Source organism: Gadus morhua, chromosome 10, assembly GCF_902167405.1.
Source record: "Gadus morhua chromosome 10, gadMor3.0, whole genome shotgun sequence".
NCBI lineage: Eukaryota > Metazoa > Chordata > Actinopteri > Gadiformes > Gadidae > Gadus > Gadus morhua.
This window is the reverse complement of record NC_044057.1, coordinates 19,630,752-19,658,745: the sequence shown is the minus strand read 5'-3', so window position 1 is coordinate 19,658,745 and position 27,994 is coordinate 19,630,752. Positions and strand designations below refer to the sequence as shown.

Genomic DNA, 27,994 nt, shown 5'->3' with positions numbered 1-27,994 from the left:
TAACCCTTCTGCTAAATTTGTAGGGGGTTGCATAATCATCCTTTTTTTCTCTCTCCATTAATAGTTCTTTATCCGCTGGCCTATTTGAATCCAGCTGCTGTATTAGGCAATTCATGAAACAATCACTCACGACAAACTTTTTCAAGCATTTTTAAGTGAGATTGACACAAACTAAAGATTCTCATCTTTTGATCATCATTACCCGTATTTTCATGTTGTGTCGTAACTCCAAAACCTTGCTTGTTTGTGGGGCGAAAGAACACTCAATTGAATTTGACCATTGATCTATTCTAGACGTCGCTGGAGAGAACCAGGCGGTTCCTAATGAGACTTCAGCCGGTTCGCAGATCCATATTCAATACCAGTACTCCAGTGGTCCCCGGTCAGGTTTTAATGCTGGTCATATATTTTAAAATACAAAAAATCCCTTCACACATATTTCAGTCAAACCAGTGATACATGCCTCGGTAACATGTCACACCTTGGATGGACACCAATTTCATCCAAAAGTATGACACATTTCATCATTATTACAATTAGTTATAATCCATTGTGTTTATCCTATGTTGCCCTCCTATTCCTAAATACAGACTCAAACCCCTGATTCCTGCACCCACAGATTACATTAGAATAAATCTTTATTACCTTGTCAGAATTTCACTGCAGCTGAAGGGATCTGCTCTCAGACCCAAACTGCTATTTACTCAGCAGCACCATTGGAAGCGGAACGTGGTTGCTAATGCATTTTGAAGTAGCTGAAGGATATTTGGCCCTGGGCTCTATGCATAAAACCACGGCGGCCCCTTATGTCACCTCCTGGCCACATATAAGGGCCCACATTATTTCTTGCCGTTTTCCTTGTGTCTAATGCACCTCACTGACATCTTGTGACCCATCGCTCTATTACATAGAAACGCACAAGCTCAGGCCCACACACACAGGTTTGCACACGCACACAGACACACACAAACACACACAGACTACTCCAGTGGAATGCTTCAGACCACGGCGGCTGTCGGAGAGGGAGGTGAATGGTCCCAGAGTAGGGTGACTACTGGATATTGGATCAATACCTTGGCCATGTGGTCACAGCCCGACGTGTGTGAATCATAGTAACACCTTCATCATCGTCTTTGTTCTTTCCACCTTTATAACACATTTGGTGCTGTGTGTGTATGTGTGGGGGTAACGGATAACAGTAGATCCCTGTTACTACTGTTGTAGTTCTCCTGAATCGGGATTCTTAGGGTCGAAGCAGGGCATCTGTGTGTGTTTGTGTGTGTGTGTGTGTGTGTGTGTGTGTGTGTGTGTGTGTGTGTGTGTGTGTGTAGTTGATCAATGGTTGTTAACAGTAACATTATAGCTTGTCTTAGCTTGTGTTGTTTGAGACAAGTTCAGTTTAGCTTTTTTAGCCGACCTGTAACATCTTTCAGAAAGAATGTGGACAAATAAAATAAAATTATCATAGAATATTAAAATATTCCAGTATAAAATGAGACATGACAGACAGCGTATCTATTTATGTTGCTCTTCATGTGTGTATGAGTTGAGAACACATGATTCTCAGTTTGGTACTTTCTCAAAGCGGAAAATTCCCTTTTGAGCACCGTGTGACACATAATGTCTCAACCATGGGGCTAACTGTGTCCAAACCAATGCAGTATCGTTTAACACCTGAAGGCTACGGTTTAGAAAAGGTGAGAGAGAGAGAATGGGTGAGGTTGAGGAGAGAGAGGGAGAGGAAGGGGGAGGGAGGGAGGGAGGGAGGGAGGGAGAGAGCGAGCGAGACGGACGGACGATGAAAGCCAGTCCGCCAAAGACTATGCGAACTAGTGACTAACACCGAGAGGCGAGGCGGAAAGAAAATCCCCAAAAAAAATCTGCGAGCTCATTTCCAAACTTCAAAGAAAGCCTCATCCCTGCCTCCTGCGTCCAAGGTGCCTTCAAGGTGACTCCAAACTCTTCCTTTTGTAGCCAGAGCCATACTCCACCAGCAGCCTCGCATTAAAGCAATGGTCTAAATCCAGCCAACATCCAGGACAATGGTACCCTTTATTTTAGAACGGCAGACCCGAGGCGACAGACCTGTTTTCTGTGCTTAATTCGTATCCTTATTTAGCCAGCCGTGCCTTTATCTCGTTTCCTTCCCAGCGACTCGTGATGAATGAGTTGGCGCTTCGCTCCTGCCGGATACAACGCCTGGCCTCAGTAAATTGTGCAGATTGCAGCCAGCGGTGCCCGTGTAAATCACACCCCGTCGGCGACCCCAATCTGCTGTTATCGCCCCGCTGTAGTTATCTATAAAGACACAAAGAATCCCCTTTTTACTGCAGGACTGACACTGGGCTGGTTGATTGTCTGTCACGCGGGGGGCCTTGAACCCCTCACCCCAGTGGAAGACAGGAGGTCAGTGTGGTGTTTGTGACGGTGTTGAACGCACTAAGGCCGCTGGCCCCGTGTATGACAAGCATCACGAACACGCGGTCGCATCCTTCGTTGTCCTTGTTGTTCAGAGCACATACGCGTCCTCCGCTGTGCGCACTTATCCGGGGGGCCTTGTCGACAGGCAAGCTAACGACACATACAAACAGACACACGTAGTTCCCAGCATGCACCACTCGACCCAGGGGCGACCTATAGCTGTGCCCCGTCCCGCCCTCTGACCTGTGATTGGTTGACAGCGGGGGGGGGGGGGGGGGGGGGGGGGGGGGGCGGTGTTGGAGCCTGTAGATCACGGCCTGTGACAAGGCCCAGGGACAGTTCGTTGGCAGTACAGGACCCCAAAGCCGGTCCTGTCCCAGCGACTGGTCGGGCCATCGATCACGCCCCCGTCCCCCCTCTAGTGCTATCTCTTCATCAGAGCCAAGGAGGAGGAGGAGGAGAGGAAGAGAAGGGAGACAGGTAGTAAAAGATGGGCTGGCCTCCTCCTCCATTTGTCCTCTCGGCCCCGGGGCCCTTGCTCAACTTTATTGCCTCTGATGAGCTGGTGGTTAGCAGGCTCATTAATAACGACAGCTTGCTGGAATCAGAATTTTTTACTCCAGAGTTCCTTCTCTATCTGTCGCTATCTGTCTCTGTCCATCTTTCTGTCTGTCTATGTGTGTGAGTTGGGGGGGGGGGGGGGGGCTGTCTGCCGTATCCATCCAGTCGGGTTTCTGTCTGTCTCTCTAGGTCTGTCTATCTGGCTCTGTCTGGCTCTTTATATATCTGCGATATCTATCCACCAGTCTATCGTCTCTCGCTCTCTCTCTCTCTCTTTCTCTCTCTCTGTCTGTCTGTCTGTCTGTCTGTCTGTCTGTCTGTCTGTCTGTCTGTCTGTCTGTCTGTCTGTCTGTCTGTCTGTCTGTCTGTCTGTCTGTCTCTCTCGCTCTCTCTCTCTCTCTCTCTCTCTCTCTCTCTCTCTCTCTCTCTCTCTCTCTCTCTCTCTCTCTCTCTCTCTCTCTCTCTCTCTCCCCCTCTCCCCACCGGGGGTCTGTGTTGGTTCTGGCAACCAGAGACTCCTTCCTGATCCCCCTGGTGCTGGGGCATCCGGGGGGTACTTCGTATTTAATCTCCACTCAACCACCTAGCCACCTTGGGCGTTAAGTGTTTTTGTAATTTTGCGTATGCTACCTAATGTACGTGATATCATTATTTTCGTTAGAATAACTGCCTGTTAAATGTTTATATCTTCCCAGCCTTGATTGCCGTCAAAGTTACAGCGCGAGTTAGTTCGTAATTGCTGCTGCAATACCCTTTGGCGTTCACGGTTAATCCTTTTGCTATTTCCGCATGGGAGACTACTTAAGTTTGCACATTATGCAGAAAGGCTTCTAATTCAGCCTTCTGTTGTATTTAAGCTGGGTGGTCGGCTGTATCCGCCCACTTGTATGCAATAGTAATTGGACCCATGGGTGTATGAATATTCAGGTCCATTTGTGTCTTCAGCTCTGTGGACTCGTGTCTGTGTGAGGGAGGTGAGGGAGTGTTACTGTTGGTGTTCCAGGGCCTTTTGTGCTCCGTGAATGTGTTTTTTGTTGTGTGTAGGTCGTTTTTTTTCGGTGTGTTTGAAACCTGTACGCTCTCCGTGGGAGCTCGCTGCTTGAGCTGGTTCACGTGAAGGTGAATGTGTTCATTTTCTGGCAACATGCTTGGCAGGGATAACTGGAAGGCAGTGTAGGAGGTGAAACTCAAACGTTTTTTTTTTTTTTTTTTTTCAAACACACATGGGTCCTTCGCCTGGTGAAAGAAGTGCAGCTCCATTGATAATTCCCCCCCTTGTGAATGCTAGCGTTTTTCCACTGGAAGAAAACCTTCCATTGTTTCCGGCACAACCGATATCTCGCTCCCGTCTTGTGAATATAGTGGTTCTCGAGGCAGGCTGTCAAAGGTTGTGTCTACTCGTGCTGTTTTCATCGGGGAGTGTGGTGTAATGTGGCAGCGAGGTCGATGGCAAAGCACTGATGAGGAGGAGATGCCATGTAGCGTCGGTGTAAAGGGTAGATAACCCATAATCGATAATCCTTCTGCACATAGGAAACGGGGGTCGATGATTAAACCCAAGCAGGACAAAGACACACAACAGCGGGAACGCTTATTATGGGAGTGGTATACCTCAACTGGATCTCCATACCATTCCTTCAAATACACACATTTTTACGAAGCATCATTAATGCATGTGTGCATGTAAGCACATATCTCGTTTCTCTTACCTACCTCAGGGAGGGGGGTGGTTCAGGCAATGTGTGTGTGTGGGGGGTGGTAAGGGTTGGGGGCGCTTTGCATGTCTTTGCATCAGCTTGCCTACTGATTTAATGCATGGTGAGGCAGAGGGGGGGGGGGTGGAGGGGAGCGGGGGGCTGGGTCTTGGAAAGGTGCCTCAAGCTTGTTCTCATGGCCGGGGTGGGGTGGGGGGGGTGGGGGGGGTATGGAACCGATGCATGCTTGCCTTTCTACTCTTAACCTCTGGACCCCCCCCCCCCCCCCACTGCGATGTCTCCTCCCCCTTCCCCCTCTCCTACCTATGCGTACTTATCGTTGATATGTTTATTAATTTTATCACGTTTCCTTTGCTGGTGATAAAATATGATTGAATGCTCCCAACGTTGTTAATGTGGTTTAAGTTTTAGAGCTAAGATTGATGTTCTCTGTCTTGCCCTCACTCTTTTCTCTCGGTGCCTCCAGTCTCTCTCTCTCTCCTCATTTCTTTCTTTCTTTCTTTAGTTTGTTTGTTTGCACCTTTGTTCCTTTATTCGCTCTCTCGTTCTCTCTTTCTCTCTTTTGTTCACTGCTCGTTTTCTCTTTCTCTGTCCCTCTCTCTATCTCTCATCTGATTATATCTATCGTATATTTAATGTAATCTAGTGTCGGTTTGCTAATGTTTGAAGTCCTTTTTTCATTTGCCTGTATTTCTACCTACCTCTCATAATTATCCCCACTATGTTGCCGTTGTTGTTGTTGTTGTTGTTGTGTTTTGATGCCATTCCTCTGTGTGGTGAGCTGTCTAACCCCCCCTTCGTTGGTTCTGTTGTGGCGCTGCCCAGTCCAGGATGACGCTGTCCCAGGTACACAGGAGTACATTATGTTACGCCAGGACTCCATCCACTCCTCGGCGGACATAAGGAGTAAGGGCTCTCCGTTTCGTGCTAAGTGTCACGAAATCTTCTGCTGCCCGCTGAAGCAAGCCATCCACAAAGAGAGCTCAGAGCCCGAAGGTTTGTGTTTTACACCCCACACCCCCCTTTCCCTCCTCCTCGCTGACTTTGCTTTGGGTTGTTTATTTGTTTTGTTCCATTCTTTTTTGGGGTTGTTGTTATTGTTGTCATAACTCGCTGCTCCCCCTCCTTGCTTGTTTCTCTCCCTCTCAGTCTCAATAACTCTCTCTCTCTCTCTCTCTCTCTCTCTCTCTCTCTCTCTCTCTCTCTCTCTCTCTCTCTCTCTCTCTCTTTGTCTCTCATCCTTTCTCTCTCTCTCTCTCTCTCTCTCTCTCTCTCTCTCTCTCTCTCTCTCTCTCTCTCTCTCTTTGTCTCTCATCCCCTTTCTCTCTCTCTCTCTCTCTCTCTCTCTCTCTCTCTCTCTCTCTCTCTCTCTCTCTCTCTCTTCTCTCTCTCTCTTCTCTCTCTCTCTTCTCTCTCTCTCTCTCTCTCTCTCTCTCTCTCTCTCTCTCTCTCTCTCTCTCTCTCTCTCTCTCTCTCTCTCTCTCTCTCTCTCTCTCTCTCTCTCTCTCCACACACCTCCCTCTCCCTTTCCCTCTCCCTTTCCCTCTCCCTTTCCCCCACTCTCACTCTCACTCTTTCTCTTTCTCACTCTTCCTGTGCGTGGGTCTGTTTGTGGCTTCCTTCTCTGGGCCAGCCTCTCCCCCTCCCAGACCCCTGGCTTGGCTGCTGCCAGCCTGAGGCACACACTCCAGACACGACAAACAAACAAACAAACACATGGACAAAGGAAGTGCAAGTGGGAGAGCGATGGCAGAGGGAGGTGGCTGCCGGCCTCGCTGTGCTCCCTGGCTGAGCAGCTAGGCTCGCTGCCTTCCTTCCACTGTCTTCGATCCATCCCAGTTAGCCAGGCTCCAATTAGAAACTCCACCCTGCGAGTCTCTCAATCTGCTGCTGATAATTAGTCCAGCTACCAGAAACGACCTCAGCCTTCTTTCTTTCTTTCTTTCTTTCTTTCTTTCTTTCTTTCTTTCTTTCTTTCTTTCTTTCTTTCTTTCTTTCTTTCTTTCTTTCCTTCTTTCCTTCTTTCTTTCTTTCTTTCTTTCTTTCTTTCTTTCCTTCTTTCTTTCTTTCTTTCTTTCTTTCTTTCTTTCCCATCTTCCCCCCATCTCAATTCCTTCCATTCGTTCCTAACTATCCCCAGTCCATTATCGAGGCTCATTGACCTTTTCCTTATCTGTCTCCAGCTACACTCCCTCCTCTGGTCATTGCAGCAGCATGTAAATAAATGTCATTGGTTTCTGTATGGAAAGGGCATACAGTGCTGTACAGCAGAGTCCCTCTTAGCAATACTGCAATGTTGTCTTCTAAACTTTCTGTGTGCCAAACTCTGCGACCCCCATATTTGTCATTGACACAAAAAGAACAACTTCCTTTGTTTTCAGACGTCAGAAATTCAGTAGGCCGCATCATCCCTCATATGTCTTTCCTTTGTCATATCATGTTTTCTATGACTGTCAAGAGAGATGAAGAGAGAGAAACGAACAGCAGGACAAGTGAGGGACTGTCAAAAGAGTAAATAAAGGGATGGTAAGACAAACAGACAGACACAACGAATCAGACAGATGGACAGATGAAAGGGGTTCTACGAGGAGTAGTGTGAATGTCTTATTCTGTTTGTCTGGGGTGCCGGGTGGACGTGACTGAATTCACAAAGGAAGGCAGGATGACTCTTCATGCGCAAGCTGCTCAGGAGGACAGCATTACTGTCGCTGCATGATGTGTCTGTGTGTGAACGTGTGTGACTGTGTGTGTGTGTGTGTGTGTGTGTGTGTGTGTGAGTGTGTGTGTGTCAAACTGTGCAGAGAGTTTGCCAAAATAAAAATTCCGAACCAATTCCAGGGCTTTGATGAATCTATTTGGAAAGATTTCAATAAGGATGGGATGCATATAGACTATAGGATGAGGACAGTATAGGATGCTGTAGAAAATGACAAGGCAATGCATTTCTGACGATTTTAGGATGTCGGTGTTCTGTTACCAGTAAACAGTGATGTCATCTTTTAATGTCGTGGCCCTGCAGGCATGGCTGGACGATAATGACACAGTGATTACGCCGTGTGGCAATTACATCTGAAGAACGTACACGCAGATCACTACGTTTCTGTTTGACGTCATTGTTCAGTGTCGAGGTCCTGCAGGCAAAGAATCAGCGATAACAGCACAGTGATTACACTGTGATACAGTTACATCTGCAGGGCATATCGGTGAATCACTGACTGCACAGATCTGGCAAAAACAAGACTACGACGACACGACGATTCAACTTAAACCACCACGCCGATTCAACCGCAGCACTGATCGCCAGACGACTACCATTCTGTGATCTCACTAGTCCTTAACACTGTTCCCATCGCTGCTTGTGAGGACGACACCGTGATCAAACTATAATGTTGTGCTTTCATCCGGAACGTGAAGGCCCGGCCCGTCCCTCCGCCCTGTAAGCCCGGCGCTGAACCTCCGAGGGGATTACACGGACCGGCCGGCCGACACCTGAAGGTGTCTGGGAGCAGGCGGCAGAAATCCCCTCTGCCTGCTCCCGGGGAACACGCATGCCAGCACACGGCACCATCAGCCCATGCATTGGACTTCCCTCACCCCTCTCCCCCCGGAGTAGGTTTTACAGCTCAGCTGCGCTTCTTCCCGATGAGCTACAGGGATCAAAGCAAAGGCGGCTTTTTTCCTCTTCTCTTGCTCCCCGAAGGAGGGAGGGGCTTAGGTTTTTGCTTGTTATGCACCTATTCACTGACGCTACCGCTGTCTGTGTTCCCCCACCGCATCGCTAATGTTTGCCTCTCCGGTAGCCCCGCCCCTTTTTCATCTGTCTGCTGCAGCTGCTCCGAGATAAGAGGCTTCATAAGTCGGACACTTCTGCAAAGAGATGGGCCTAACTTAAACTCATGATTTACTCAAACAGGCATGCGGACGACCAAAAGGGTCAAAACGACACCTGATTTGAGACGTGCGTTCTTCAAATCAACGTAAAATATGCAGATTTCGAGCATCTCTTGATACTTGCATCCAGTAATTGTGAGCCTCTTTCACCCAATCAATGATAACCAAAGTCAGACCACACTAGTCCATTAATGATCTTTATCTCGTTCGCGCTGTGCATTCACTTCACTACACTTTGTGGAGGCTATATTGGTTGTTTAAACCATGTACAATTCAGTTCTACATTGTAGACCTAACATTATTTCTATTTGGATCACAAGTAATAAACTGCATGCACGAACACATGCACACAGACTGGCACACTGTGGACACCTAAACAGAGTTCATAATATATATCCTCCCACCTTGTGTGAACGTATGGCTGTGATTTAACACACCAATCAAACACTGGCACTCTTCCTCTGTGATTCTCTGTCTTTCTGACCCTTCCTATCTTCTTCCTTCCTCTCTTCCTGTGTGTGTGTGTGTGTGTGTGTGTGTGTGTGTGTGTGTGTGTGTGTGTGTGTGTGTGTGTGTGTGTGTGTGTGTGTGTGTGTGTGTGTGTGTTTGTGTGTGTGTGTGTGTGTGTGTGTGTGTGTGTGTGTGTGTGTGTGTGTGTGTGTGTGTCTGTGTGTGTATGCTTGCATTGCACAATTCTAACGTTGTGTAGAATTTATATTTTTCCCTGACTCCAGGCGAGCTAAACATTACCTTTAAATACTTTGTGCTGCATTACAAAAACATCCATAAATGAATGCATGGGACTGAAAAGAATTGTCAACATTGAATCAAACCCCCAAGGCATTTGTAAGAGGCATGTATAATAACTGGAGTATCATACAACAAAGATATTATTGTCCTGCTCCCATGGAAATGCTTTTATTTACTCTCTTTTTGAAGCAGAAATGAGATACAGACAACATCAACACATTCGGAAAGAGAAGAGAGAGGGGGTAACAGAAATAGAGTATCCTGTGTGCGTGTTTTTGTGTGTCTGTGTGCGTGTTTTTGTGTGATGTAATCGCAACTCTCACACATACTCAAGGTGCACGCCTGTCATCTCAACCACTGATTGTGTGCTTGTTTGCGTTGTATTTATCTGCTCTCCATGTAAGCATGGCATCACACACATACATCCCACACGCTACTCCTCTCTCTCTATCTGTCCGTCATACACACATAGACAACCTTTCATTACAAGAATACATTACATTTGTTCCACCGATGCTTTCATCCAAAGTGACTTACACTTATAAGTGCATTCAACCATGACGACACAAGACCAGAATTTAGAAAAATCATGCCAGTGCAAAATAATTCATCAAAGAAGGAAAGTCCTTCAAGTGCAGTCTTAAAAGATGTGTCCGACGGATGATGTGAAGGGTTTCTGCTGTCTTGATATCAGTTGAGAGCTCGTTCCCCCATGGTAGGGCCAGGACCACAACCAATCAGGATGTTGTTCATTCTGTCCTCCTAATACTGATGGAGTAGCAAGCCTCTTGATCGACGCATAGCGAAGTGGACAGGTCAGGTAGAGGGTCTGGACCCTGTCCTGGATCTAGGATGGGGCTGAACCTTTCACCGTGACTCGACTGGTATCTGAGCAGCCACCGGAAGCCAGCGCAGTGTGCAGCGGAGGGGCGCCGTGTGGGAGAACGCGGGTAGGTGGAAGACCAGACGGTCTTATTATATTATTACAGCCTTACCGCCTCCCTTGTAAGTCTCTCTGGATCAAAGCCTCCACTAAATGAGTAAAAGTACCCTGTAGTCAAGGCACGTATTTGTGTCAAACCCTTCTGATACGCTGAAAGGCCCACGTTAAGTTGAGTCGGCGGTCATCCTCCTAACAAAGTTTTAAAACGGGCAAGGAGGTGTTGGGAAAAGAGGAAACTTTTGGGGACTTATAACGGGAAAGGAATTGGATAGCAAATAGGAGGGGCGGGAAAGTATGGTGGATAGGAGGTGAACTGTCTGCCAAATAGGTGCTGAGGTTCCAACCTCAATGTTCTTAGGCTCCCTGCAGGCGTTATTGAGGTGGATGGCTAACCCCTTACCTTCTCATGCATGGCATGTATCCGAAAAGCCATTCCAAACAAATCAAATTATTGGTCCCAGCCCTTCAGTTGTGTCACACGTAGCAGACCTGTGATACACACGCTGACACAGAATGAATTACCTGGGGTCCCAGGAGCCTCCCCTGTACAAGGATGGACAGGATGTGTGTGTATGTGTCGGTTTGTGTGTGTTTGTGAAATCCTTGGCAAGCCATTGGGTAGTTGACAACATCATACCTTCTATCCCAAGTTGTGGTAATTAACACACTGTTTTTAGACACACACACATACACACACACACACACACACACACACACACACACACACACACTGTTCCCAGCCGCGACTCATGGCTTTATGGGCTAATGGTTTATCCAAGACAAGGAAACAATTATATAATTATATATACAAGACAAGGAAACTCATATATAATTATTTAATTTTTATATGAATGCTGCTGCTGTTGTTGTTAGCCTCATTATTGTTAGCGCCATTAGCCTATTGATTTGCTTCCCCTCGGGACACTAATGGAGTGTGTTGCTTGTCCGTATTAGAGTATAAGCAAGCGCTAAGCTGTTGAAGCGGAGCCGTGAGCCAAACTGCTGAGTCAAGCCCTTGCTAATGGAGGCTAACAGAGAGGTTGCTGACGGATGGGAAGACAGAAATAAACCATAAAAAGGGAAACACTTTAATAAAATAACATTTCCCAACATTCACTCATTCACACAAGGCAATGTACGGAAGAAAATGTAAGTATTAGGTAAGGGCGTATCTCTCAGTGTATGTTTTAGGCATAATGTATTGCATACTCTCCAATAAAATTACCTGAATCATATTTTGTGCTGTATTTTCTGTAAAAAAAAAAGGGCAAAAATAGACACTTACTTTGAGTGCATTGGATATGTATTGTTGTCAGACCTTTAGTGTACAGAGTTTTCCATGTGACGGAAGATACTGTGCTAGGCCAGTTATTTATCTACCTCTGCCACCTTGTCGTTGATTAACGCGACTGTTTTAGGAAAACACAAGGGTGAATTTATCCAGAAAATATATTCTGCGTCGCAGGAGACGAGAGCGAAGAAAAAAAGAAGGTCTGTGAAGCGATGATAAGTCTCGGCACATCCCCTCATTTGCATGCCGGCTTCCTTCTCCAGTGTTTCCATTCCGGCACAGTTTTGATATTTCGATTTTCATTTTTCTTCCATTTGCTGTCAACTATACTTTTGGGAGACAATTTGCCTCCGCCCAAAACATCTCAGTGAAACCAAATGGAATGTGTTTTGTGTTTTGTCTAGGGCTTGTTGTTATTGGAACCGCAAACTATACTGGGCACTGGCAGAGGGGGACAGCAAGGATGGGTTTCCACCGAGGAGTAACATGGTGTTCCTACCAGAGCCTTCTCGGGCTGGAACACAACAGGCCTGCTTGGAGGGGACATGTCGACGGCTGGGAGCGTCTTCTGAGATCTGGGGTTGGGTCAGAGATTATGTAGAACATGGGCCCGGTTTGTCCCCGGAGATGCTTGGCGGTGTGCCATGGCTGATTCTCACCAAAGCTGGCTGTGGATGCTGTGGTTGTGAACACCCTAAAAAGACTTCACCGCACAACACCCCATATTTAAGAGGGGTCATTGTTAGTAAATACAGTATATATGTGTGTGTATATATATATATATATATATGTATACATATTATTACGAGGGAGAGAACATTAGAGATACCGTTCTACTATGGAATAGCGCATGCATCTATGCATTCAATCCACCTCTGTCTTGCAGTGTATAATCGTATACTTTATCTTATATCTTATACATGCCAATGTCGCTTTTAATTAGATCTGGCGGTAAAGCCGTGTTTCAGTAGTGTCTCATGTTCTAAATAATGTAAGTAGGCACAACGACAGTTTTCCCTTGTCTCTTTGATGGATTGGCCTTGTTTTAGGTGGCCAGACTATCGTTTCCAGGCTAAATGGTCTCTCTCTCCTTGGTTGTGGTTTCTATATACTGTTTAGGAAGAGGTAGTTGGTCCATGCTCAGAGATGTTTTGGAGACTTCCAAGGCATCCATTGGCCTTCACCTTAGATTACTGCAGACTCTGCTTTTCCGGCGCTTGCTCTCTGCTACTTTATCCTCAAGGCGCCTGAATAAAGACAGCTTACTAGCGTTCTTTGAAAGGCAGTTAGCTGAGCTTGTCAAGAATTATACCCATGTTACTTTTGAGCAGAGAAGACATCCCATTACACTCAAGCCTGCATTTTGGGCATGAAACAAAATTTCCTGAATATTAGGGTCTGAGGAGGTAGTTAACTAAGGAGCTCATTCCGACTGGCATTCTCAAACGGCATTTTACTGCCCGTCCGTCAGCGAGTTTCAGGCCTCCAAGGGATATTGAAAGTGTAGCGGATACAGGGCTACAGAAGGAGGTATTCATAAATAATGCATCGGCCTTATGAAGTGGTACTCCTCCATGTGTCAAACTTCAGTCCCCTTGTGATTTTTGCAATGTATTCACTGTTGACTTATCCTTGAGTGAAGTTGAAAACATGTTGTCCGTCACCACTTGGTACTAATGGATACTGGGAGGTGTCCAGATAAATTTATAGGGCTATATTCATGCAAATATATCCACACGCACACAATGTGTGTATGTGTGTGTGTGTGTGTGTGTGTGTGTGTGTGTCTGTATGTGCCTGTGTCTGTGTATATGTTTGTATGTGTGTGTGTCTGTGTGTGTGTGTGTGTGTGTGTGTGTGTGTGTGTGTGTTTGTGTGTGTGTGTTTGTGTGAGTCTGCGGTTATGTATATTTGATTGCTCCGTAAGACCTTGGGCCTTATGGCAGTCATTAGCGCTTGTGTTAGCCGCTAATCCAGTTGCTACTCATATAATTACACAGCCCCACACCACACCCCACCAGGCCACGCAGCCAAACTGACAGCTGTCTGCTGCTGTTGATCCGAATCCACGACGACACACGGACCCAAATTGATTTTGTCTTTCAAATCTTTAAACAGTGAACTCAGAAAAGATCTGAATGGAGAATCAAACTTGCTTGATTTACCCACGAATAAACAGGATTCTCTGCCATATTTCGTGGTGTTCTGTGTGCATCTGCTGTGCGCTGCACCACTGAGACAAGCAGTGACTCAGGAGGACACAGCGTAACCCCCAGACGCTGGTCCCGCCTCCATTCCGTGGGCTCGTGTGAGGACTGTACCATGTTGTGTATGATGTCATGGTTACCAGGCAGACTTTGAGCCAGTGCTGCTGACCCTACACAAGTAACGGCGCCTCGTAGTTGACACACTTCACTTTCTGGCGGTCAAACCATCGGTACATCTGTCCCTGTTCGTGTCTTTTTTTCTGTGTCTTTGGATGATCCTTAGATGTGTTGCAGTACACCTGAGCTTTTAGGTGACAGAGAGACACCCTGGACCTATGGTTAGCATTGCGGATCTTTATTATTATTTGATTCATAATCTCCATATATGTGTTCATGTCACACATGTCGTCATTTTGAGCGCTCATTTTTTAGTGAAAAACTACTGATCTTTGTTAGAACCTGTTCAAATGGTTCAATTTTCTCGGGCATGATAACTATTATCCTTTTTATATTATGAAGGCACAAATAATGATTTCCATTTTTTCAATGGTCGAAAGCAATTCCACTGAAATATAATTTAAAATTATTTATGAAACATAGTCAAAACCTTCTCTAATCCAAGGTGAAGTCAAAAGTAATAGAAAGAGACAACATGCAACATACTGCAAACAAAAACTGTTACGCTCACTCACTCATTCATTCACTTAGACACATGCACAAAGAACCTTTTCCGGTTAAGCTTGAGCAGGTGTGTGCAGGGATGATACATTTTGCGGTGCTAGAAGGCCGAACCAGCATCTAGACTAAGCTTCGAAAATATAAAAAAGGCATTAATATTTTACTTTTGCTTTAAGTATACACTACAGATTCCTCACACTATGTGTGATGGTTTTATAATATTCCCTCTTCGATCAAATATTTGGATCCAGCAGGTCTACTGCGGCCCCTCAGAACCTCAGAGGGGAGCCGGCACAGTGCCTGGGCCTTGAAGCCTAGACCGAAGGGGCAGAGCTACACCTTGTTTCGTCTTACGTTAGGGTGCTACCCTAATGTTTCTTACCGTGGTCTCCTCCTGGTGGGCCTCACCCTGCTCCTCATCCTCCTCCTCCTCCCCCTCCTCCACCTCCTCCCCCTCCCCCTCCTCATACACCACCCCTCTTCAATCCACTTCCTCCACCACCACCTCCTCCGCCAACCACCTCCTCCATCCCCCACTCCTCCTCCCACCCCTTCTCCCCACCTCCTCCTCCCACTCCTCCTCCTACTCCTCCGCCTCCAACTCCTCCTCCAACCTGTGCCTGCCGCCAGCGCCGACGACTATGCTAAGACATCCATCGTCATCGTGTTACCATTGATTTTACTAGGCAGCTAGTCGACGCGAGTGCCAGTCTGTGCGCGTGAGTGTCTGTGCCTGTGTGTGTGTGTGTGTGTGCTCCGAGTTTAGCTCACATGACCTAATAACGACTCACTTCCGTCCACTGCCAACTCACGGCTACTCCTGTTAGGGAGGTTTGAAGCTTTTGGAATATGGCTCCGCCCTTAAGGGGGCGGGGTTTAAGACAAAGAGCCAAAAACGATTTCCCATGTCAATCAGCAATCAACATAATCACGCGGATGTAATTACTTCATTGATTCGCATTGGCGTTCCTGTAAAGTCACTCATTCCAGACAGCCTCACGGGGCGAGTTATTTTGAGCGCCTGGTCTCTGGATAGTGGTTAACATCAGGGCCTACCATGTCCCTGAGCCCAGGCAGGAGGAGGCAAGGGGAGGAGGGGGGTGTTGGAGGGGGTGGAGAGAGAATAGGGTTGATGGTGGGGCTGCTACACAGAAGACGTGTCGTACTAGGCTTGTGTGGATGTGGAGCTAGCTGTCTATTCTTCTTTTGAATTCTAATAACGGATCATAATCGACAATAAAAGATGCTATTGTCCAAGAATAGAATTGTCTTCTCCATTTGGTCGACTGAGTGGAAAAAACAAAGAAAAGTGCATTCGACCGCTTGAGGATTGGAACTGGCAGTGTCGAACAAACAGAGTCCTAGCTGTGACCTAATGTTCCCCGCGTCAGCACGTTGGGGCGTTTATTTAATGTCACCAGACATTCAGCATGAAGCAGGTGGCGTCTGGGATGGCGTCTGTACCTCGAACCCCGCTTCCCTCTCCCTTTTGATTCAGGCCTCTTTGAGCGCAGTGCTCAGACTGGCATCACTTCACTGCGCGTCTATTTCTGATGGCTGCTGCTGGTAAAATTAGCCAAAAAAAGCTCTTAATTAAAAAACACACATTTATGTTCCTCTTCCAGCAAGATCTTGGCTTCCGTTCGCTTCTAGTTGTCAATAGATGCCACATGGCGCCTCTCGTGGTGACGTTATGAGGAAGGGTGGATTAGTGGTAGTTAGGGTTGGAGAGTGTGCACTGTGTGTTTGCAGTGACTAGAAAGGAGGACAGGATGCAGATGGGCGGGTTTTGACATGTAATGCGATCCATATTGCCACGCTACCTCTTATTGAGTCATCCTCCAGGACTTGCGTGTTCGCCAGTGCGACCATCCCTTCTGGCCAAGAAAAGAAAGGAGGATACGTACCCTAATCCTCAAACAATTTATCCTTCATCTGCCTCCTGTCCTGGCGACGACAACCGGTGGACGCTGTCCGATAACAATCGTTTAGATACTCACAATCCCATTTGGCAGCGTGTGTTTGTGTGTTTTTGTGTGTGTGTGTGTGTGTGTGCGTGTGTGTGTCTGTGTGTATGTGCTTGTGTGTGTGTCTGTGTGTATGTGTTTCTGTCAGTTTTTGTGTATGTATTTGTGTGTCATTTTGTGTGTGTGTGAGTGCGTGTGTGTCTTGGGTATGTATGTATGTATGTATGTATGTGTGTGTGTTTGTGTTTGTGTGCGGTTGACTATAGCTTTCTCCCTTGTTTGTATAAAACTCAACGAAGTATACTCCCATGTTTATATATATGTGCAGGGTGCTATGCTATCACTGAAAGGAGCAGTGGGGCCTGTTGAACATGTCAGTGTTTCTGGTCTATAGCATATCATCCTCATTCTATAGGGTTCGGTGTATTGCGACAATATAAACTCATCCCTGCTTACTCGATGACTTTACCTGATTGTTTTCCTCAGTGAGAACACACATTATCAAACCATCATTACTGTCATTTCCTGGCTTCACTAAACCTCCCTTACCAATATACATAATTACTATTTTATATGATATATATATGAATCCAAATCCCTTTGTTGTGCCAATTATGCTTAAGAGCAGTGTTGTGTGTGCAAAAATCGAGTGTAAACAACAGCAATAAAGCTCTATGGTCTTAATGATAAGACGCTTGGTAAAGCTCTTTTCACTCTTATTGTGTCCACAAACTCTGTACTGGTTATACTAACGCATGTTGATTCCAAAAGGCGAAAGTGCCATTACACTATTGTTTATATTTGTGGAGAGAGCACACTCATGCTAAATGCTCTTCGACCGAATCGGTACAACAAAGTCATTTTGCCAAATCTTAGTTAGTTCAAGTGAAGCCAGGACAGAAAGTGACGTCGCTTGATCACCCAGACCGATTCTTGTCATAATGTTGTGTGCTGTTGGGGGAACATGTTGACACATAACCCTTCAGAACGTGGGTTGTTACGTTTATAAATGTTAGGTTAGCCTAGCTTTACATGTGACCTCCTGCACAGCTGTCACTCACAATGTCAGCCACAATGCCTCCCACCTTACTGTGTTCCCCTTCAGTACCCACAATCCCCGGGGGATATCACGACGCTGATAAGACCATGATGATGCACACACACACACACACACACACACACACACACACACACGCACATACGCGCATACGCGCGTCACTTCTGTCAGTGACGTCTGCAAAGTCATACTCCGGTGACGTGATTTCACCATTGTTGCATAACAGTTATTAAACAGGGTCCAATTATTCCCCTCTGATAAGGGAAACAACCGATGAAGAGGATGTAAGCAATTTTATTAATAAACAAATTGTATCCAAGGTTTAGGGCCCAGGGCTGTGCTGTGTTCTCTTACTATTTCCTCATTTCGAAGATCATTTTATCCAAAGCAACCTTCACTGATTCATTATACATGCATGAAGACGACAGCAGTTTAGCATTCTACCTGGTGCTGCATGTACCTTGATGATTCTATGCGTGTGTTTGCTTAGCGTGGGGTGTTCTGCATTGTTCTGCGTGTGCCCTGCATGGCTCCATGTGTCATACTGATGGGCCGGCTCCCTTGGCTCAGCATTAGTCATTCAGAGCATGCGAGCCAAGCCATTTCACACTCCGCTTGGATCCTTTGATTGAGGTTGTGTTACATGGTTACAAGCCAGGTAGTCATAACAGACATGCACGCACGCACGCACACACACACACAAAGCATGCGCACACGCACACACACGCACACACATTCGGTGTCCTTTCTTTGCGTTAACTTAAATAGAATATATTTTGTTCAAAGTTGTCTTACTCTAAAGTATGTTTACTTTAGGCCTTTTCATTCACGGCCGTGTTGAACTAAAAAAAAATATTTAGTTGCCGTTGCTATGATTAATTGATTGTTGTTGATATTGAATCACACCCCTCCCTTCCGGCACACACAGACGGACACACCCGCACATTATTTATTTGTACACAGAGGGAAATGTCTCCCCACATACAAATACATTTTCTCTCGCAAAGACATTCATTAGCAAGCATTCCAATGTTTGCTCAAGTCTAGAAAGAAAGCACAAAAAAAAGAAGGAAAGAATTAACAAAACTACTGAACATGTGGCGTCGGTTAAATTGACTTGGCAGGAGGAACATTGGATGGGTATTTTGTCTTCAGCAGCCATTTTTTGTAAAACAACAACAACAAAAACAACCAAAAATAAAATGTCTGTCATGGCAGATGCTCAGCTTCTGGAATCACTTCAGTGAGAATGATTCACAACCTTTATCCTTCCTGGATGACTAATGGACATGCAATTACTTTATCTCCTAGACAGAAAGACAAACTGGCAGAAAGCGAGACAGCCGACTTTGAAGTGTGTGAATACAAAATCTGTTTTTTACAAAAGGTGAGAGGTTGGAATATAATTACTACACTCTGTCACACTTCACTATTTCCCACTATTTCTGAAACTGAATCATAGCCTACACAGATGAAACAACGAAAGCGCTGGACTTTTTCCATTCACTGTCTAACTTTCCTCAACAACTTATACTTAGAAATGATAAATCGTCCAACCGTTAGACCAAAGGATCACAAGGTTCACACAGAAGTCCAGAGGGGCCGGAGACACCGACAGGTCCGCGAGCAGCTGAGGTGAACGACAATCACTGGGGAAGGGCCCATGGTGTCTGGGTCAGAGAGAGGACTCTCCGCTCACGGTTTTAAACTAATGGTGAGCCATGGGGATGGAGACCTGCCTTCCAGCTTATCTTTCCAGCCTAGACTCACAGTTTCTTCCTTCAATTTGCGGCGCGTTCCATCCACCTTTGTCGGCATGGCTATAGGTGCATCGCAACGTAGGGCAGACAGGCAGGCAGACAAGACAAATGGACTGGCAGACTGACGGACAGACAGACAGCAGGACACACTCGTGTACGAGCTGCAGTCTCATGTGTGCTGCAATCCATGCCCCCCGCCGCCTCCTCTTAGCTCAGGGGAGCCTTGGACGGCTAGAGGGGGGAAGGGCGGCGGTTGGTGGGGGCGGGGTGGGTGGGGACAGTGGGAGGTATCTCACACCCAACCCCCCATCCTCTTCCTGTCTCCACTGCTCTCGCTCCCTTTTTCTCTCTCTCTCTCTCTGTCTCTTTTTCTCTCTCTCTCTCTCTGTCTCTTTTTCTCTCTCTCTCTCTCTCTCTCTCTCTCTCTCTCTCTCTCTCTCTCTCTCTCTCTCTCTCTCTCTCTCTCTCTCTCTCTCTCTCTCCCTCTCCCTCTCTCTGTGTTTCTCGCTCCACGACGCACGCACACACGCCCTCCTACGTGTGTGCCGTCGCCATGGCAACACGTGCCGTTGTGCGCCGCGCGCAGCTCGGGGGGGGCTTATCATTCGCGGGAGGTGATGATGATGATGATGATGATGTGGTGGTAGAAGGACACGGTGCGCACACAGTGGCCACATGGTCAACTGGTGGATTGGTGGAGCGCCCCTACTCTCGGCCGTTTGGGTGTAGTTGCCCTGATTGGGTTTGGAGGTTATGCCTCCATGTGTTTTTGCTTTTGTGTTGTCTCTTCTTTATTTGACGGTTGCCATCGTCAGTGTACTGATCATGTCTTTGCCTATGGGCGTCTTCGCACATCTTTGATCTCCAGTTTCGACCCTCTATTAATTACCGATTGGCAAGGTCAAGTTCGCAGTAGAGTCATCGCTTTCCCCTGGTAAAAACTTAGTTTAAAATTAGAAAAAGCATGAAAGCCATGGTAGTGGGTTACCGGCACTGCCGCAACTTAGTTTAAAATTAGAAAAAGCATGAAAGCCATGGTAGTGGGTTACCGGCACTGCCGCAAGCTGTTATGAAGAAGGGCCACTGTTAATTGTTTGGTCATACCTCATGAAGCAAAGGTCAGTGTGCTTTTCATCCTTGACAGTACACATATTCTCGTTGTCCTCTTTTTCCGCATGAGGTGCTGCCCTCTAGTGGCCAGAGACGCCCACAACAGCAGGGTTCTTTCCTCTTTTCAACGGCAGGATTATTATCCGAACTGGTGAAGTAATGAAACTAGAACGGATGGCTATGCGCACTGTAATCACAGTTTGACGGAGAGTTTTAAAGTATATAATGTTGAGCATTATGTTTTATTAGAACACCGGTAGTATTAATATTATTTCTAACCTCTGTGTATTTTTGCCTGCATGACCTGTTCATTTGGAAATGGTAGCAATAGATGGTGTTTACTTTGGCAGTGTATGTTAATACGGCTACAGCAGTCTCTCTCTCTCTCTCTCTCTCTCTCTCTCTCTCTCTCTCTCTCTCTCTCTCTCTCTCTCTCTCTCTCTCTCTCTCTCTCTCTCTCTCTCTCTCTCTCTCTCTCTCTCTCTCCATGGTGATAGTGATGAACCGGCAGCAGGCCCAGCAGGGGGTTCGAGCTCTGTGTCTGGGGCCCTGGAGTGATGGGCGATCGAGGGCTGAGCAACCTGTGTTACCATGGAGACATTTGTTCATTAGGGGCGTTTTGCTTGCACTGTGTGCACACGTGACTCGTCACACATTTACATTCAGCATTGCACACACAAGGCTTTATATAGCTGGTATGCAAAGCCAAGGACACCTTTTCTATGACGGTATGGAGGAACAGGGCTGCATGAGTGGGTAGGATCAGTCTGTTTGCAGAGCTGTTCACCCATCTGTCCTCCATGACGGAACACATTTCAGGAACATGGAACTTTGGCGTTGATGTTGATGCAGATCATCCACTGGTTCGATTTGTGCCACATGTTTTTATGGATTTGGATCATTTACATTATTTACAAAAAAATGATAAGGCTGTTGAAAGTAAGTTCATATAAGGGTTTACCTTATAAACCCTTTTGTTTATGGGTTTTTCGTATTAGCCCTTACAAGGGGAAACTATCTTTGCTCACCACCGTAACAATCAAAGTCTGTTATGAAACCCCCGCAGATCTGTACCTTATCCTTATAGTGTTATATAAAGATCTTGTTTTACAAAGAAATCTTCTCCAGTTGCCTCAATTAAATTCATGTGATTCCATAGAACTCTCATAAAAGAGTGTTGACATCACTGAAGGTCAGACATGAGCAGCGGAGCACCTATAGACCGGAGCACTTATCCCATTATGCAGTCTGATCTGGAGCCTATTAGATCTGTGTGATGGAGTTAGGCTTGTTTAAAAAAGCGCTGGTTGATATCGGATAATTTAAATCATCTGGCTCACATCCGTAATACTATACCACGCACGATCGATATACAGGAATATTGAGCACTCGAACAAATAAATCTTCTGTTTCTGTGTTATGTTTCTGACCTTGGCCGTACAAACGCCAGATAAGAACAGCACATATAGACTGGCCCTGCTGTGAGGTTAGAGGGATGGATTACTCGGACTCAAGGCCTGCGGTACAATCAATCGTCACTATTTTGTTAGTAATATATATCCTGGATGTATAAATTAATGCGTTGGTTCCTTTTGCATTGATTTATTAGTTGATTTCTTCTTAAAAAAAATGTATGCGTTTGTAAGCATTGTATGCGTCAGTGCTTCAGAATGCCTGCCGCCTTTCACGGTGCATTTCCGCCATCTAGCGGCCAAACATGTAAACAATCATTCATCAACATTACCTCCGCAAACCCTGAGATTTGCGAACCATTTGCGCTTTTACTATTGTAATTATAAAAAATATATATATATTTGGTGTTCATTAGGCCTACATAAACACCGTGCACACGTATACTATTCCTCTGTTTATCATTAGCAGACCACCGACCAAACATGGAAATATAATTAATATCTACTGTGTGGACAAACAAAGACGCTTGTTTGCTCAAGAGCCAGGCGAGCAAACGTGTGGTTCGTAAAATAACACATCCTACAAGTTTAGACTGAAAAATCTTGTTATCTAAAAGCCAGAATGAATGCACGTTGTCCTTCCAGTAAGTCGATATTTATTTTTTCAGTGGAAAATAGAAAGGACTGCATAATCCGTTTACCCGATGCATTATCGTCTCATTTTACATGATTTCTGTAACATGAGCGCCAAGTCTTCTCCGTCCCACAAGACACAAAGCACAATCTCCGCCCATGCGATTTCCACCACTTTTGTCCATCACTTTTCTCCAGTATTGCCCACTGAACGCAGCAGTGTCCTCCCCAATAGCATATCCACAGCCCACTGGATGAATGTTTAATGAGCGTTTGAGAAGTCATAATGGAACATCGCTAATGTCCTTTAATGATCTTCCTGTGTGGCCCCTCCTCGGAGCTTCCTCCACTACGCCCAGGACCGTTTCTTCTCTCTTTTTTTGACAAATGTTTTGAACTTTCTCGCGTCTCACGACTATTCGCTTTTACTTCAACGTCCCGGGACTAGTGTGCGCACCCAGATCGGGCTCTGCTTCGGAATGATCATGAGCTTCCCCCTCCGAAAGTCCGTATCAGGTAGGCAGCAGTCGATTTGCTCTATCACATTGTTACATTGTTTATACTGATTAGGTAATCTATGTATTTAGAAGAAAAAAACGCAATATTTTCGTCTGATTGTATAGGCACTGAAGCTCTGTACATGCAGAGTTTATTTCTTCATGGCAACTCATGGCGGGACAGAGCTTTTCGTTCATCTTGACTTTGAGTTGTCTTTGAGCTCTCCATGGTGCTGAATTCCCGATCGCTCCAGCAGGATTCCTGCTGAGGCGATCAATAACTTTGAGGCGACGCTGTTCTGAAACGTGTCTTTTAAAGTGTTTTTGTTTCAGAACAATTTCTCAGATGATGACATGAATTAATTGAAAGGAAATGCACTTTTTTGTTTACGTAGACCTATGAGAACAGGAATTACCCAATAGTAAACCTACTTTATTGTGCGTTAGGATATTTCAACCCTACTCAAAGCCATTCGTATGACAATTGTATTCAGGGAATATCCAGGCTTGAATCTTTTGTCGAACGCGTGTAATTTGAAAAATCATTAAAAATGGTTCTGAACTAGCAGTTCCATCCCAGACCTGTAGATGGCAGTAGAGGGGCGCTGTGCCCGAGCAGCGGGAGGCAGGACCAGAGAAGGGTGTGATGGGACTGCTTTCTACATCGGCCACAACGTGCCATTCGTCAGCACCTTACTTCAGTGGAGGTACTGCTGGCGTGTAGAAACCAAACCGTCTCCGCGGGACCATCAGGGCAGTTATAGCATATGTATATTTATATGTTTGTGTATTTATGTTATAGTAGGCTATATGTATGGGCATGCTATTTGTTTAACATATGTCAAGACACGACGACCAAGTAGGACCAAACCTGGTCTGCTTTATGGACACCCCAGACGAATATTAATAACTTTAAAAAACCTTGAGTAAATTAAAGTCTCCGTGTAAAGGTGCAGTGGGCTAACAGGCACACACCAAGGTAAACAAACCATAAAACATTTGAAAATGTAAAAGACCAAGGTCATAAACATAGACAGGGTTGGGGGTCTGAGTTTAGGTTTGTGTGCGTTCAAAGCAACAGAACCCAGATAGCACAAATCTTGGAATCCACCCATAACAACTTCAGAAAAATATTGATAAGTAGACATGTTTTGATGTTTTTAATACAGAGATATTGGTTTCACAAAACAAGAGCTTTGGCCACATCGACCTAACCGTTTTATACCGACACTCTTAATTTCCCTTTCGTTTGTTTCTTGGTCGCAATCGGCCTTCATCCATCCTCTCTCCCACTCTCCCTCTCCTCTCTCACTACCTCACATTCTTTATTCTGAGATGTGGCTCACGGTGGATGTTTCAAACTTTGTTTTAGTTCACAGCACAGATAACAGGCATCTACACAACACAGCAAATAGGTTTCAATCTCTCGTGCTGTCGGCTTCCCTCCAACACAACTCGTCCCTCCTCCAAACTCCCTCGTCGCGCTGCAACTTGTTCTGGGTGGGAAGCGGTGCAGCTGAATCTGCGCTTTCCTCCTGCCGGCGCGCGACTCCCGCCTCTGAAGCGACGCGCCTCACACCGCGCGTGGCTTTGCTTCAGTAGAAAAAAAAAAAAAAGAAAGCGGGAGAAAAAAAGAAGAGCGGCATTCTCCGCAGTGATTCTCTCGGCCGATCTGCCGCCTGCCTTTAAAAGCCTGTCAGCAGCGGGTAGAGCAGGGCTTTCTTTCTTGAGAGCAGGCTGAAAGCATCGCGTATTTACGTTGGCGAACAGGTGTGTTTGGATGGACTTTTTACTGCGACGTTTACGATAACCTGCAAGTCTGACTTTTCGTGGGTTCACGTCAAGAAAGGATCACGTTAAAAAAAAGGTTTCCGGAGGATAACAACTGAAAACTTGCTTCTCAGCAATGTTGCTACCAACATAAGGGAGCCGGAGGGACAACTCCGTGGAGCACTAGAGTGGAACATTTGTGCCTTTTATTTTTTATTGCGAATATCCTACTTCTCTCTCCCCCCCTCCCCCTACGAAGAACCACAACCCTAGTTGCGAAAATCGATCAAAAACAACCCAACATGAAATCGATGGAAGGCGCATGCATGACTTCAAAGCAACATACCGACGTGTAGAGCTAACTGCTTTCGTGTGTTCCGTTTATTATTTATTATTTCTTGTTGTGTTTTTTCAACCACTGGACATTTGGGTTTTTCCTCGAATACGAGTTTCGTCATTCAGGCGAGTTTTTCTTTTCATTTGAACATTAGTCTGGAACTTGTGTCCAGACCACCGCCAAACTGGCCATGGCTGCAGCAATTGCCAGCTCCCTCATCCGGCAGAAAAGGCAGGCGAGGGAGCGGGAGAAAACCAATGCCTGCCGCTGCGTTAGCAGTCCGAATAAGGCCAAGGGAGCTTCTGAGAAGCCCAGTCGCTTGAGCGTCTTTTCCCGCGTCAAACTCTTTGGCTCCAAGAAGAGGAGGCGGCGGAGGCCAGGTCTGTTCTGCGGTAGACGATCGTTATGTCATATTGTGTATGTTTTCACTAAGTCTATGAACTAATTTTTTGATTGAATCAAACCACTAGAGGTTTGATTATTCTTGCCTTTTTTTTAAGTGTTGAAAGAAAAATAAGATACTACAGAGGGAAATTATATAGGTAGACCCATAGACCGGAAATATAATCGTTATGAGGCATATTACTCGTTATTCACTCCAAATGACCATGACATAATATATCACAACACAGATGGCAAGCCTTAAGAAAAATATTTAATCATAGGCTGGGCTTATATGCGTTGGGATATAGAGTGATATCATTCATTGAATTGCACTGTAGAAGATTTGCAAAAAAATACAAATGGAAGCACCCATTTCTCAGGAACATTCAAGGAACAAAAGTGGATCAGTGGACACTGCCAAAGTTTATCTGAGGCATGTTTCACTGGCCATACAATACCACAAAATATATTTTAGCTTCAATATGATTTACCAGTTTCAAATTCTGGCATTTCAAAAGCCACCACTTCGTCCCTGAAAGCAGGAGTTACTTGAACTTCCAAGCGGAAAATAAATCATGAATAAATGAGTAGGGTGGCTTTTATTTTCTGGGTAAGTGCCATAGGACCGGGCATCTTTCTCTGGGGTCTGCACAGCACAGGATGAGAGAAGCTCCTGGCTATTTGGACAACCCACTTTTATTCAAAGCATCTTACTATCTTCAAATACTGTGAGTTCATTCAGTCTTAGCATGGGTGGACTGTGTGGTAATCATACTCATAAAGTGTAGCACTTCTAATGCGTTCCTTAACCAGTGGAGCTAGACTGGACATAATGTTTTTCTCATTAATATCAATAATGTGATGTGTAAACAGAACATCAAAGTCCATGGTAACCGTGCAGCGGGGAATTGCTAAAAAAATAAATATATTTATCATATACTTCATTAACTTAGCTGATTGTAACTAAAAATTGAAAAAGGTCCCCTGGCAGTGAAGATCGGGACTGTGAGAATGGGTCTACTCTTTAGTTATTACCATCCAGTTGCCATGTTTTCCCGGCTTTGTTGTGGGAGGCGGGTGTACATCTGGGGCTATTTCTAAGGTCTCCATGTATAGAATGCTGCTGATTCACCCTGTGACTCCTCTACACTCTCCTCCTCACTCCCCCTTTACCTCCCCAACCCTGTGGCTCCTATACACAAACTCCTGCCTCCCCCCTTTTCCTCCCCAACCCTGAGGCTCGTACACACACTCCTCTCTCCCCCTTTACGTCAAACCAAGGCTCATACACACTCTCCTCACTCCCCCTTTACCTCCCCAACCCTGTGGCTCATACACTCACTCCTGCCTCCTCCTTTTCTTCCCCCACCCTCTGACCCCTAAACACTCCCCTCCTCCCTCCCCCTTTACCTCCCCAAACCTTTGGCTTACACACACACTCCTAACTCCCCCATTACTGTCCCAACCCCATGGAGGAAGCCACCAGGGAATAGGAGTGTCTCCATGTGCATGTGTATGTATGTGTGTGTGTGTGTGTGTGTGTGTGTGTGTGTGTGTGTGTGTGTGTGTGTGTGTGTGTGTGTGTGTGTGTGTGTGTGTGTGTGTGTGTGTGTGTGAATGTGTTTGTGTATGTGAGCGAAAAAAAGAGAGTCCGTGTTGCTGTGTCTGTTTTTGGTGAGAGAGGGATAGTGTGTGTTTTGTGAGTTTGTGCATGTTCCTGTGGATGTGTGTTTCTGTGTGTGTGTGTGGGTGTGTGTGTGCGCACGCGCACGACTGTGTGTGTCTTGCATAACACAACGTGTAATGCCACACTTCACACTCCAGCAGGAAAAGTGGTTGATTGTGGTGGTGAGAAGGTGCCATCTAATCAAATATTCTGCGTGTGTGTGCACTAAGTCCATGTGCATACTATAGGCACATGCTTGCGTGTCTCCACACACACACACACACACACACCATCCACTCACACATTATAAAAGACCCCACCCATCCTTCCCTTTGTTCTTCTATTTTTTAAATCCACAGTGAGCGTTTTTGCACGTCTCAGCGTTAAACGGTGTGACCATGGAAGCACAGTGCGTTTTTTTTAAATCGTTACATGCTTTTCAATAAAATGCAAACGTTACATCTCTGAAAGGTTTGCGGGCGTCTGCATGGGATGTATACTATCTCGGGGGGGGGGGGGAGTAGACCCAAAAGGAAAATGTCTGTTCAGGCGAGCGTCGAGGCGAGCTGTGCGTTCACGAGGTAACCTGAGTGTGGATTCAGCAGCCCTCAGCTCGGCATCGCTGACAGTGACGTGTCACGTGACCAGGGAGTGGCGCTCGCTCCAGCAGCAAGTGTGTTCCAGACGTCTTGGGGGCTGTTTTCCTTCTGCGACAAGCTGACGCAGCCTCAACTGCTTGTTTGTTTCATTAGACGCTTATTACTTTTTCCTATACGGTTGTTGTTTAATGATCATTTCGTGCCAGCGTTTGTCCTTGCGACACCCACAGAGTTGCGTGGATTCCTTGACGAATGAAAGCACATTCTCTCCTCTAATATGTGTGTTTTTTGAACTGCTGCCTCTGCCTCCTAATTAAAAGTAGCAGCATTTATTCTGTAGTAGGG

The 27,994-nt window shown here is 45.9% G+C and overlaps 1 protein-coding gene across 7 annotated transcripts in view; it reads left to right on the top strand.

The window, feature by feature from the left end:
• fgf13a (fibroblast growth factor 13a) overlaps window positions 1-27,994 on the top strand; it is an 89,497-nt gene that overhangs the window by 35,785 nt on the left and 25,718 nt on the right. For 4 of the 7 annotated variants that reach the window (XM_030368835.1, XM_030368834.1, XM_030368833.1 and 1 more), the window contains one exon: window positions 5,523-5,693. The exons of 1 other annotated variant lie outside the window; for it this stretch is intronic. In XM_030368835.1, the coding sequence (XP_030224695.1) occupies window positions 5,523-5,693 (171 nt within the window). Of the gene's footprint in view, window positions 1-5,522; window positions 5,694-22,603; window positions 22,913-25,154; window positions 25,381-27,994 lie in introns of those variants that run through there. 2 more of the 7 variants (XM_030368837.1, XM_030368839.1) reach the window with 2 other exon arrangements.